Source organism: Arachis hypogaea, chromosome 17, assembly GCF_003086295.3.
Source record: "Arachis hypogaea cultivar Tifrunner chromosome 17, arahy.Tifrunner.gnm2.J5K5, whole genome shotgun sequence".
NCBI classification, from domain to species: Eukaryota; Viridiplantae; Streptophyta; class Magnoliopsida; order Fabales; family Fabaceae; genus Arachis; species Arachis hypogaea.
Genome location: NC_092052.1, coordinates 1876187 through 1890382, shown reverse-complemented (window position 1 = coordinate 1890382; position 14196 = coordinate 1876187). Strand labels below are relative to the sequence as shown.

The window sequence follows — 14196 nt, the reverse complement described above, 5'->3', positions numbered from 1 at the left end:
CGATCACTGCCGTGAGATATAAATAATGTGTGATGCAGCTTCATCTATATATTGATTGATGAATGATACTTTTATGGGTGCAATTCAAACTCATCAATTTCTATACCATTTAATAAGTTTTTGTACAAGAAAGGTTAGTGTTTTCAATCTAACCATATGGTCTATATATAATTCACAACTACAAAATTTCACATTATTTTAAGCCCCATTTTTAGATTCACTATGACAAAACACCAACCTAGCTATGATTTTAGCCACTGTTATAATTTTTTACAACAGTTATGAAAAGAATTTAGCGATGATTTTAGATTATTCCTTATAAAACTGCCGCAAAATTATTTGACGCATTTAGAAAATGTCTAATCGTTATTAAATTATTGTGGCTTTGAAGTTGATTTTTTGTTATGTTTAATCACGGTTGTAAAATGTCACAATATATTTTATTTGACGTAGTAATCATGAAGCCAATTAATGAACACCTAATTTTTTTTCAAAGATATAACTAAAATCTTATGCTAACAAGGCTCCTAAAGACATTTATGTTTTTGTTTAAAAAAAAAAAGCTTGAATGTTTTTTAATTAATAGATTATAATAATATATAGAAAATTTTAAAATTTTATCTTTTTAACAAAAAAAACATATAAATTAAACACCATTATATAATATTATTTTTTTTCTCACGGTATCTCTTAGCCCGGTAGGATAAGAACTAATCCGCCGCGGTATTGAGCTCCATTTAAAAGTTTGTCGCTGGCCAATGAGTTGCTACATGCACAAGGCGGGGCTAGGAGTAGAAAAATGATCAAACAGGAGTGATGATAAGTAGAGCACGCATAATAAAACCACACTTAAAAAAAAAGGCATATACTAAGATCACTCATTTAATTTTCTCATTCTAGGGATAGTCTTTTTTTTAATTGTTAAGGTTGATGATGAATAATGGGAATCAGGCAGAGATCATTTCTTCTTGTCATAGCCATCCCAAATAACTCAGTCATATCAAGTTCCTCATTCTTGATTCCATTGGGAAGCTTCCAATCAAAATGGTAAAGCAATTGAGCAAATGGCAACTCCATGTTTGGTGTAGCAAATGCAATCCCAGGACATATTCTTCTTCCACCACCAAATGGAATAAACTCGAAGTTTGTATCTCTATTATTATCAATTGAATAATTATCAACAAACAGCTTAAATTCCATGGCATCAACCCAATACCTTGGATCTCTTCCAATTGCCCAAGCATTGATCATGATTCTAGAATTGGCTGGAATTTGGTACCCTTTGATTTGGCATGGTTCTCTGTTCTCTCTTGGAATTAATAATGGCACAGGTGGATGTAACCTTAAGGTTTCTTTAATGATACACTTAAGGTATATCAATTGGTGCAATTCTGATTCATCCACATACCCTTTGCTACCATAAATTCTTCTAACTTCAGCTTGTGCAGCTTCCATCACTTTTGGTTTCTTTATCATTTCAGCCATTGCACATTCCAAAGTTGTTGAAGATGTTTCTCCACCACCAGCAAAAATGTCCTGCAAATGGATTAATTATAATAATAAAGGTTTTGCAAATTGATTAATTATAATAAAGATTTTTGCTAACTAAAGAGTGTCTTAAAAATGTTAATTAATGTGGGTAAATACTAATGCTAATAAGTGCAGCGTTTTTTGAATTTTAAAGCATAAATTTAAATTCTAAATTTTAAATTTTAAATTTTAAATTCTAAATTCTTAAATTATAAATTCTAATATGAACCATTAATATAAAATATAGTAAATAAAAATTAAGATTTATTTAATTAACAAAAAATATACAATATTCATCATTTAAGAAAAAGCGTTTAATATTTAATCACGAATATTAATTATTTTTCTATAAAATTTTAATTTATAAATAAATTATTTTTTAATGAAATAATTATTTAAAGAAGCAATGTTATAAAAAAAATAAACGGTACAAAAAAGAAACCTTGCTGCATAACTTATAAAAATATATTGTATTATTTAAAAAAATAAAAAAAAATTAAATCATAACGACGGGCTTAACTATATGAGATGTAATTGAAAAGTTGGCACAGTATATTAGGTAAAAAATTCTTTGATTACTAATTTAATAGTATTGTTAATGATACATTTTTAAGGGGATAAAAATATGAAATTTGCAGTGTGTCATTTGATATGACTGCCTTTATGAAAAAGGAAAAAGAAAAAATAGAACTATGTGTCACTAAGAAAATTATAACACCTTTCTATATGTGTAGATAATTTATAGTATCTACACCATAGACTTTGCCATATAATAATTGTTTATATTTGTTTTGAGGTATTGAGATAGAGACTGAGAGACTGAGATTTAATATCGTGTTTGTTAGTTCAGAGATTGGTACTAAAACTTTTGTGTCTGTCTCTAAAATTTCAGTATTTCAGTACCTCTAAAAGGTAGGGACACAAGAGACTGAAATTTTTAGATATGAAAACTGAAACTTTAATAATATTTTATACCTAAAATACTTTTATTTCAATTAATTAATTTCAATTTTACCCTTTGTGCAAATTAAATTAGGGTTTCATTCTTGTTTCAATTCCTGTCTCTCATTTTGCACCAAACAAAATATTGAGATTTATTTCAATTATTGTCTCTTAGTATCTGTCTCTCAATCTCAGTCTTTTCGTCTCTTTCTCTCCACCAAACACTACCTATATGTCTAGAAATATAAATAAGTACAACACATAAATACATAACCCAAATATAGTTAGACTAACCTGAATGACTGCTTTGATATTGTCATCAGTCAAGGGATATTCAAAGTCTTTTTGTTGAAATTTGAGAAGAATATCAACTAGATCTTCACTATCTTTTTCTTCTTTACATTTGTCATCTTTTCTATTTCTATGATCATCTATGATATCTTGTAATATCTTATCAATCTTCTTGTGCAGTTCTTTAAGTTTAGCCTTGTCTCTACTCATCATTTCAAGCACTACTCTAATTGAAGGAAACAGATCAGCAATACAATTTCTTCCTCCTATTTGAGATACTTCCGCAATAGATGATATAAAAACTTCCTGGTAGCTATACTTTTTACCTATATTGTCAGTTAATTAAAAAATATATAATTATTAAATAACAAATATGATAAAGTATATGTAATGAGTTACAACTTACAAGCTAAGGCTTATAACATCTTATAAAATTCTTTTTTAAGTGTTAGTCTTTGATATGAGAATTTTGTTTTAGGTGTTGATTTGAAGAGACTCACAAAATATATAGTATCTCTTTTAAGAGCCAACGTTTTAATGGCTTCATTCTACGGTACTTCATTCGATTTTATAATAATAATAATAATAATAATAATAATAATAATAATAATAATAATAATAATAATAATAATAATAAAATTATTATTATTATTATTATTATTATTATTATTATTAAAAAAGTATTTGCACTGTGTATCATAATTTTTTCTTACCAAATGCTATTCTAGCCGCTATTCCATAGGTCGTTGATAAGATCTTGTGAGAGAGATTAACAATAGAGCCTTGACTTTGTGATATTGCTTTGACCAACTCTGAAACCTCTGCTTCTCTTATGTGCCGAAAAGATTGAACACGCTTTGTTGTTAATAACTCCATGGTGCATATCTTCCTTAGTTGTCTCCAATAGTCTCCATAGGCAGCGAAGGAGACGCTTGTTCCATTGTAAGTAATAATTCTAGCAAAAAGAGTTTCATGAGGCCTATCAATAAAGTTGAGATCTTGATTCTTCATAATCTCTAGTGCCATTTCAGGTGAAGAAACTATGATGTGGGAGACTTCTCCTAGTTGAAGGTGCATTAAGGGTCCATATTTGGATGCTAAATTTCTTAGGGTTTCATGGAGTTGTGAAGAACCAACAAGTTGGTGGATATTTCCTATGAGTGGTAGTTTCCATGGCCCTGGGGGTAAATTCGTCTTATTACAAGTGGATTTCTTAATAACTAAATTGAATAGTACAAAGAGAAACAGGAAGTTGGTGAGGATAAACAAAAGGTTTTGAAGATCCATGATATGCATGGTAGAAGGTTGTATTTGCCTACCATTATATAATAACTATGATATGTTGCTCAATAATTGATCAAAAATGCTATTTATACACCAAAACCAACTATTAAAATTAACTACCAATGTATATGTATATAAATACATGTGGTGTGATTTAATTTATTTTCAATATATATTTGTATTTGTATTTGTCAATGAGTAATAGCTCAAATGGCATAGTCTTCCCATACTCAATTAAGAGGTTGCGGGTTCGAGTCTCCTATCTTTGATAAAAAAAAATGTATATTTGTATTTTAATATATATTTTATACTGATGACTAAGAAAACAACAACTTAGTATGGGTGCATGTAGGGGTGGTAATATACACCTTACTCGCGGGTACCCAATCCAACCCCACTCGATTGGATAGGATTGTCAACTCGATCTGCAGCGAGTAGAGTAGGGTGCGGCTAGGGTTCTCGTGCGGTCGAGATTTTTATATATATATGTTATATATTTATATAAAAATATGTTTTAAGTGGACATTAAACAAAGATCTCTTACTAAATTTAAAAGATTTTTAGCCACTAAAAAAAATTATTAATTAATAATTTAATATTATTTTTATATAAAAATTAATTCTATTTTAAATTATCATTAAGTTATATAATAATATTGCATCTTTTTTTTAATCTGCGAGTAGAATCAGATACTTACAAATTAAAAATATGTAAGATTAATGTTAGAATATTCTCAACCTATAAATAACTAAAATTAAAGTTAATTCTAAACCTTACCTTATCCTATCCATTACCATTGCATGAACACTAACAAAAACTCACGTTCAAATGATTCAGCAATTGACCAAATAGCTCAAATTTAACTGTTGGAATAATTAGTTAATTTTAAATATAATAAATATATAATTATAGATATTATATATATAATATTATAAATATTAAATTAAATATTTTTTTAGTATTACCGTTAGAATATATATATAATAATTTATATATATACTTTGGCCCAACAATATTAAATTGTATAAACTTTAGTTCCAGATTAATAATATTAAGTAGATTTAAGTCAATTTTAAAAATTAATTTAAAAAATAAGTGGATGGCATTTTTATTTATAAATACTTTAAAAATAATATTTTTAAGCGATATAAAATTTATAATAAATTTAAAATATACTTATAATCAATTAGACTCATTTAAAGTAAAAAATAAAAAAAAATAAGAAAATAAGTGTTTAAATTTTTAAATTAAGATAATAAAATTTATACATTATAAAAATTATAAATTTGATAACGGTTAATTCTTTATTTTATTTCTTTATAAATCTTCAAACTTTAGAATTTACATAATTTCTTTTTCGGTTGTGACTTAAGGTGTTATAAATAAATTAATGAAATAAATCAAAAGTATTTTGTTGCTAAAATATTTATGGTAATTAAAGATACGTGACTAGATAGTAGATATTATCGCCGTAGTGATGAGTCACGCATTCATGAGATTGCTTAGCATGCGGAATAATTCCATTTGAATCCAATAATGATCACCCTACTCTACTCTCTCAATTTCCAGGGATTATTAAGCCCAGCCCCACTTATTAGATGGGAGTGGATCATATCATCTCCAGTAAAAAAAAAAATTAGATAGTATATAGTGTTTAATCTAATTATTTATTATTATTTTTTTATTTATTTCTGATCCTATTTATAAAATTAAAAGTGAAAGATCACACTAAATTTTGTCAAATATTAAAAAAATTGGAAGAGAGGATCCATTTCCCTTATTAGATATGGACATTTATTAAGAATCAATAAAACTTACTATTTTGAATACATATGATGTTTATATATACAATATATAATGCATTATATCCATGCAATAATTCTAATCAAGTCATCCAAGCAATTTGCATTTATGTGCCTCGATTAGCTTCCTCCAATTCCTAAATTATTTGTTATACATGTGTGCCTTCCTCCCTCCCTATTAACGTAATTACGTAACGCTTTTTTTTTTAATTTAAACCTTTTTTGATTTGCATTAGAATTTTTTTTAACGTAATAATATAAACTCTTGTCGTTCTTCTTTTCTCTTCTTCGTTGTCTTTTCTGCTGTCCGTTATTATTTTTCGTTTTCTTTTTTAATCTGCACTCCATTGATCTTCTTTTTATTCTTCTTCTTTTTTTTATCTGCATAGGATTCATCTTTTTTGTTTTTAGATTTCAATAACGTATCAAAACAATGAATGATTCAATTTCAAATCAGTTGAATGAGAGCGATTTGGATTATTCTTCTGAATCGAATCAAGCGGACGAGGTTTTAATTATTCAATTTTAAATTGAACTGAATGGAATGCAATTGCTAAATTCTAGACTCAGGTGTTTTGAATTGAATTGAATTGAATTGAATGGAATGCAATCTCTAAATTCTAGACGCAGGTCTTTCAAATTTGATTTTATATATACAATGTTCGGTTCATTCAGCATTGTACATTAGTTTCATTTAGAGAGTATTTCTCGGTTTATTCTAGATGCATGTGCTCTGAATTTTAATTTATATAACGGACAATGTTCGGTTTATTTAGTATTACACAGTGGTTTCGTTTTTATTATATTTTCGGTTCACCCTGGAGGCAGGTGTTTGAATTTAAATTTATATGATGGACAAATGTTTGGTTCATTTGGTATTATATAATGGTTTCGCTTTAATAATATTTTCGGTTCATTTTACAATCCATGTGTATTGTGGATGAACAATTTGTTTCAAAGGTTGGGATGACTTTCAAGACACTGGAAGAAGCTAATAAAATAATATTTTATTTTTTACAGTTGAATCTTTTAGATGGCAGATTAATGATTCAGTCAAGTTTTAGCCTTTATAATGCACATGATATGATTTCGAAGAGGATTATAGGAGTTTTAGTTTTTATTAACATAAATTTCCATTCATGTATGAACAAAATTCAGTTCATTGAAGTTATAGGAGGGTTAATTTCTGATTGATGTTATTCTTTATTGAATAGTCATTTTTTGTTTTTTAAATTAGCTTTTTGCAATTGTGTTATGTCAAAGAGTTTAGGAATTTCTGAAAGTGAATAGATATATACATTTTTTTCGGTTCATTCAGTGTATTAATTTCGGTTCTTCGTTCATTTGTATTTTCGGGACTCTTGATGTTTGATAAATATTCTGAATCCATTCACTGTGAACCTAAAAAAAAACAGTAGCCCAGACAGTTCCATCAGATATATAAATTAATATTAGATTTCGATTAACATTCACATATATATTAAAGAAGAAGTGTTTATTTTTTTAAACAAGTCAAACAAATTAGTGTTTTAATTACAATGAGTCAACATTATAGTGCGGCTTCTCCTTTTTTTTTTTGTCACCATCATCTTTCTCATTTTTGCTGTAAGGATAACAAAATGTGGTTATACTTTACTCAATACAAACACAAGTATGCATATTTGAATCAAGTGCACCTAACTCAGATTCCCAGTGAACCAAATTTTATTCATATTTGAATAAAAGTTGATAAATATTCTCTTAGTAAGAGAAGTACATTTTAAATCATTTCTGCATGCAAATGATCTCAAGTGAACACTTAACAATCAAGTGAATGTAAATCACCCACTCCAATAAACCAAATTTTATGCACGTTTGAATAAAACGTGATAGACATTCAATCATTAAGAGAAAATATTTCTGCATGCAAATGAACTCAAGTGAATACTTAACAATCAAGTGAATGTAAATCACCAACTCCAATGAATCGAATTCTATTCATGTTTGAATAAAATGTGATAAACATTCAATCAGTAAGGAAAATATTTCTGCATGCAAATGAACTCAATTAAAGTAAATGATGAACCGAATTATATATCAGAACCAATATAAAATATTAGAACCACATTTTTATTCGTATGCCCCAGTTACGAAAAAAAAAAAGGAATCAGAATAAGTTGATCTACTAAAGAAAACAACTCAATCCACTAAACCTTAAATTGAACTAGGAGAAACGCAAGATTTGCGAGAAATTAAATGAACATTATAACAATAGTATTTCTCATACTTTGTGAAATTTGTATTCTTGTTTTTGTTTGTTTTTTCTTTTTCCTTTTGAAAGCTTCACACGATTCTTCGATAGCAGCAATTTTTGTAGACACGAACGTGGTTTGAGAGATTTTGAAAATTTTCAATAGCGGTTTCGATCGTGAAGAATGAATGTTATTTCATATTCAAGCGCAAATGGTAACGTTTGGAAGGAGAGGGTTCGCGCGTGTATATATATTTCATTTAATGAGACTGAATAAATTACTTAGATGTATAGTCCAACTGTTATATATATATATATATATATATATATATATATATATATATATAGGCATTTAAAAACCAACAAAACTTACTGTTTTGGATATATATGATGTTTATAAATCAAATGGTTAATTTGTATTATTCAAAAAGTTAGAATTTTATTATTTTAATAATATTAAGTAAACTGTCTTTTTATATAGTACTTGTAATAACCACACAGAGCCTTACACTTAGGATGTAAAACAGAGGTGGCGAGGCGCTACGACCTCTAAAATAAAAATTTTATATATATAATATAGTGAAAAATGTTTATAACTAGGAGCCTTTGAAGAAAAGGTTAAAGCAAAAACCGTTAAATTGAAAAGCGCAACACTCCGCGTACTGTAACGTAAGCAAGATAGAGCAAACTAACGAATTTATATACCCCTTCCAAAAATACATGTAACAAAACTCAAGACTCGACTCGCGAAGATAAACTGGTCCGAGCACATAGTTATACATATATAGATATATATAGGAAAACCCAAAAGAAAACCCAAAAATACAGAGTCACAAAACCTGAATCTCCAAGATCACCTCTAAGAGGAATAAATACAGCATATATATAACAGGTAGAGATATTAAGTATCTAAACAAATACATATAACCAAAATAAACTCAAAAGGTAAAGATCTTCGCAACATCAGAAGCTTCCAGCATGCTTCAGCGAGGTACCGCCTGCCTTACATCTGAAAACCACAAAATCCGCATGGGTGAGAACCGGAGGTTCTCAGCATGGTAACAGTGCCCACATATCTAATATATAATGTTCTGGGAAAGTCGGAGGCAATCCTAGAACTTCCAACAGTTAAATAAAGCTTAAAACATAACTAAACCATAAAGAGAAAACAGGCAACTAGCTTAGGGTCTTCAGAGCTATCTAAAACTCTCATTTTTAACTCCTCCAAACCTTCCAACCACCAACAGAACCCAATGCAACAAACACAATGATTACAAACAGATAAATCACAAATAGAATTCAAATAGAGCAGATAATCAAGTAGCATTTAGTTATGCAATTACTTAGGCAATCCAAACAAGACATATAGATGCATATGATGCATGCCTGTCCTAGTGGCTGATGAGTCTCATCTGTCGGTTGCAAAGCCAACCCGACATGTCCTGGTAGCTAACCATTGGACAGAACACCAAACACGGAGTAAGTGGGACCACGCCACAACCCTTGCATCTTACCCGCGTACCCGGAGCAGGGGACAACTTCACCCTGCTTCTTACCCAGGCAGTGTTACTTTTTCGGCCCGGAGCAAGCGGCAACAAAACACAGCCCTTGCGTCTTACCCGCAGCCTCATCCGGAGCAAATGGATAACACCATTGCGTCTTACCCGGAGTCACATATATAAACACAGTTTCATTATCATTACCATTCGTTCATTCATTCATTCATTTATTCTCAAACCATACCCAGAGCGAGTGGTTATTTCCCACCGCCTCTTACCCGGCACCTCTATCTCATTCAATCATACGCATATACATAGTCCATTCTAACAGATAATTCTCCTCATTCCTTCACCAATAACATTCTCATTAACAATTATTAGCCATCAACAATACTAACCATTCTCAACAACTATAATAATTCTCAACATTAATCATAACTCATCATAATATCCCCTTTCATCGCCCATAAGTTACCCCCTTCCCTAGCTTCCTCTCAATTACTATACATTCTATATTGATCTAAGATTTGAAGGATGAAATCGGGGTTTATAAACATGAAACAACATCCCGGAAGGTTACAAGCTTGTTGGAAATGTGAAAGACTTGAAAACAGAAGCTTTAGTAAAGAACAGGGTTGTGTGCGTACGCACAGGACTGTGCGTGCGCACACAACCCAGAAATCACAAATTCTGCAGAATTTGTAGAATTTAGAATTTTTTGGCCCAAACTTCCAACAATCATATCTCCTTCCACAAAATTCAGATTTCAACCAAATTTAAACCATTTTAAAGCTTATGAAATTATCTTTCATTTGATATAAAAATTATCAATTTCCAAAAACAATATCTCAAGATATGATCCGTTGAAGTTCGTCAAAATCTCAATTTTACCAAAGTTCATCATTTCAAACTTTCAAAACTTACACTTCCAATTTCATCACAAACCAACCAAACTCAACTATCCCAGCATCAAACATCTCTAACCTCTCATCCAATCATTAACCCACCAAACTTTTTCATATTTAGCCACATTTCAAATCAATAATCTCAATTTACAATCAACACTCCATGATTCAACTTTCCAAGCATTTATTCAAGTTATCAATCATCATGAACATACACATATCAAAGTCATACATCCAATCCTACTCACCAACACAAGCCTCAACCTTACCATCAATTAAACATAATAGTTCATATCCCATACAACATCACATGCTTTATCAACCATTATCACCATTACTCATAAATTCCACTCAATCCAAATCATCCAAACAATTACATCAATATTTCACAATCCACCAAGATACATACATAATAACACAACTCACATCATCCATAAACCACATCAATATTTCCAAATATTATCCTAGGGCCACTAGCCTACGTTTTCACAACCACATTACATTTTAGATACAGAAAACCGAAACCATACCTTGGCCGATTCCCCGCTCAACTCGGAATACTTTCAATTTCACTTTTCCTCAAGCTCTTGGGGCTCCAACACCACCAAACTCAGATTTTCAGCATCACAACTCCACTTCCAAGCCTTTCCAAGACTTCAATCAAGCTCCAATTTGACAATTTCAACTCTAATTCAACATAAACTCAACTAGTTCATACAATTGAATAATTTTAACACTAGGGCACATGAAATTGGATAACCACAAGGGTTTAGAACTTCCTTACCTTTACCCACTGATCTTTGAGCAATGCCCATAAGGAATCAACTCTAGTGAACCCCTAAAACATGAAAATCATCAAGGAATTGAGTTTCTCAAACCTTAAACCCGAAATTGATATACCAGTAGAAATGGAGCTAGGAAAACGCAACTTACTTGTGAAAATTAGTAAAGCTAATTTTAGAAAATATACAAATAAATAATAACTAAATAAAATGAGAGGTAATAAACAATCTTAGTTTATAACCTTAGAATTTTAGTGGTTGAAAAAGAGAAGAATTATATACCTCTAATTGACGGATGGTTCATATTGAAGAGACTCACCTATAAATTGAGTTTTTCTTTAATTCATTTCAATCAAGTCATCCAGATAGAATAACATAATATTTCTTTGAGTAGTTTTCTCCTATATATAGAGAGAGAAGTGTGTTCTCCTTTTGTCAAGAGAGAGTGTTATTGTAATCTCCTTGTAATAGAGAGAAGTTGTAATTCTCAAAGAAAGTTATTCAATTGTTTCTATATTTTATACAAATTTCTAATTTTTCATCTCTATATTTTGCTGTGTCATTTGTCTGGTACCTAACAGTGGTATCAGAGCCAAAGGTTGCTGATTAATATATTTTTTTTTCCGCTGCGAGTTACCGTCTAAAAAAAAATGGCAGCAAAGTATGAAATTCCGAAATTCAGTGGGAGTAATTTTTTCATATGGAAATTGAAGATAAAAGCCATTATGAGAAAAGACAATTGCGTGACAGCAATTGAAGGTAGACCCACTGGAATTACAGATGAAAAATGGAAGGAGATGGACAACAATGCTGTTGCAAACTTACACTTGGCACTAGCTGATTCAGTTTTATCAAGTGTAGCAGAGAAAAAGACAGCAAAAAAAATTTGGGATGCTCTCACCAAATTATATGAAGTCAAGTCACTTCACAACAAGATATTCTTGAAGAGAAGACTTTATACTCTTCGAATGAGTGAATCCACATCGGCAACGGATCACATCAACAATCTAAATACGCTATTTTCCTAACTTTCATCGTTGGAATATACCATAGCGGAAAACGAACGTGCAGAGCTCTTACTTCAAAGTCTACCAGATTCATATGATCAGCTTATCATTAACTTAACTAATAATATTTTGATTGATTATCTTTCTTTTGATGACATGGCTGCTGCGGTTCTTGAAGAAGAATCTAGGCGCAAGAATAAGGAAGATAAATTAGAAAGCTCAAAACAAGCAGAGGCTTTGTTGATGACAAGAGGGAGATCAATGGAGCGTGGTTTCAGTGGGAGTCAAAGTAGACCAAAGTCACAAAGTAAGAAGCAGGTCAAATGCTACAATTGTGGTAAGAGAGGGCACTTCAAGAAAGATTGTTGGAATAAGAAGAGTATAGAGAAGGTTCCAGAAGGATCAAGTTCTCAAGGATGTGTTGCGAGCACCTCTGATGATGGAGAAATCCTGTATGGCGAAGCAACAATTGGTTCTAAAGGCAGCAAGCAGCTCACTGATGTTTGGATTATTGATTCAGGAGCAACATGGCACATGACTCCTCATCGTGATTAGTTTTGTACATATGAACCTGTCTCGGAAGGATCAGTGTTTATGGGAAACGATCATGCCTTAGAAATTATTGGAATGGGTACTGTCAAGATAAAAATGTTTGACGGTTCTATTCGTTCACTTCAAGGGGTAAGACATGTGAAAGGCTTGAAGAAGAATTTGTTGTCGATTGGGGAAATTGGATGAACTTGGATGCAAGACCCATATTGAAGGTGGGATCTTGAAAGTTGTTAAAGGAGCTCTTGTGGTAATAAAAGCAGAAAAGATTGCAGCAAATCTATACATGCTTGTGGGAGATACTTTGCAAGAGGCAGAGGCATCAGTTGCTTCATCAAGCCAAGAAGAAATGACGATGATATGGCATTGTAAACTGGGCCACATGTCAGAACGAGGCTTGAAGATTCTTGTAGATCGTAATCTCATTCCCGGGCTCAAATCGGTAAACTTACCATTTTGTAAGCACTGCGTTACAAGCAAACAACATAGATTGACGTTTGGTAGATCAACTGCTCGGAGCAAGCACATATTGGAGTTGATTCATTCTGATGTGTGGGAATCGCTGGAGATGTCCCTAGGAGGAGCAAAATATCTTGTATCATTTATTGATGATTACTCTAGGAGGCTATGGGTGTACCCGATCAAGAAAAAGTCAGACGTGTTTGCGATGTTCAAAGAGTTAAAAGCAAAGTTAGAACTTGAATCTGGAAAGAAGATCAAGTGTTTAAGAACAGATAATGGAGGAGAATATGTTGATGGTGATTTTCTAACATTTTGCAAGCAAGTAGGTATTCAACGACAATTCACAGTTGCATATACGCCTCAGCAAAATGGTGTAGCAGAGCGAATGAATAGGACTCTCCTAGAAAGAGCACGAGCTATGTTGCAAACTGCAGGTTTAGCCAAGTCTTTTTGGGCAGAAGCTGTTAAAACCGCCTGTTATGTGATAAATCGGTCACCATCATCTGCAATTGGGTTAAAGACACCAATGGAGATGTGGCAAGGTAAGCCACCTAATTATTCTTCTTTACATATATTTGGTTGTCCTGTGTACGTGATGTACAATTCCCAAGAAAGAACAAAGCTAGACCCAAAGTCTAGAAAATGTATATTCTTGGGTTATGCTGACGGTGTTAAGGGGTATTGCCTGTGGGATCCCACTGCCCGCAAGGTAGTTGTCAGTAGATATGTGATATTTGCAGAAGATGAATTGCAAAAAGAACAAGAAAATGACAGCACTATTAAAGAGATAACCACTATTCAAATAGATGAAAAATGCAGAGAAGGTGATCTTTCTGAAGCAGAACCACAGCACGAAGAACAAGAAGCAGAGGCTAATGATATATAAGTTCGTCGATCCACTCGACAAAGAAGA

At 31.3% G+C, this 14196-nt stretch overlaps 1 protein-coding gene across 1 annotated transcript; it reads right to left on the bottom strand.

Annotated features, from left to right (window-relative positions):
* Positions 1-728: 728 nt before the first annotated feature.
* LOC112765291 (cytochrome P450 71D10-like) lies at positions 729-4053 on the bottom strand. The gene is made up of 3 exons (XM_025811204.3): positions 3477-4053; positions 2767-3089; positions 729-1536 (listed from the first exon to the last, which is right to left on the bottom strand). The coding sequence occupies exons 1-3, from the start codon at positions 4048-4050 to the stop codon at positions 922-924; spliced, it is 1512 nt and encodes a 503-aa protein (XP_025666989.1). The 5' UTR covers positions 4051-4053; the 3' UTR covers positions 729-921.
* Positions 4054-14196: the final 10143 nt, after the last annotated feature.

Bases quoted from the DNA above. Each gene is read 5' to 3' on its own strand.
- LOC112765291 (XM_025811204.3), bottom strand. From the start codon at position 4,050: ATGGATCTTCAAAACCTTTTGTTTATCCTCACCAACTTCCTGTTTCTC. The intron at 3,090-3,476 runs GTAAGAAAAAAT...CTGACAATATAG, and splicing joins AGCGGCTAGAATAGCATTTG to GTAAAAAGTATAGCTACCAG. The intron at 1,537-2,766 runs GTTAGTCTAACT...ATCCATTTGCAG, and splicing joins ATATCAAAGCAGTCATTCAG to GACATTTTTGCTGGTGGTGG.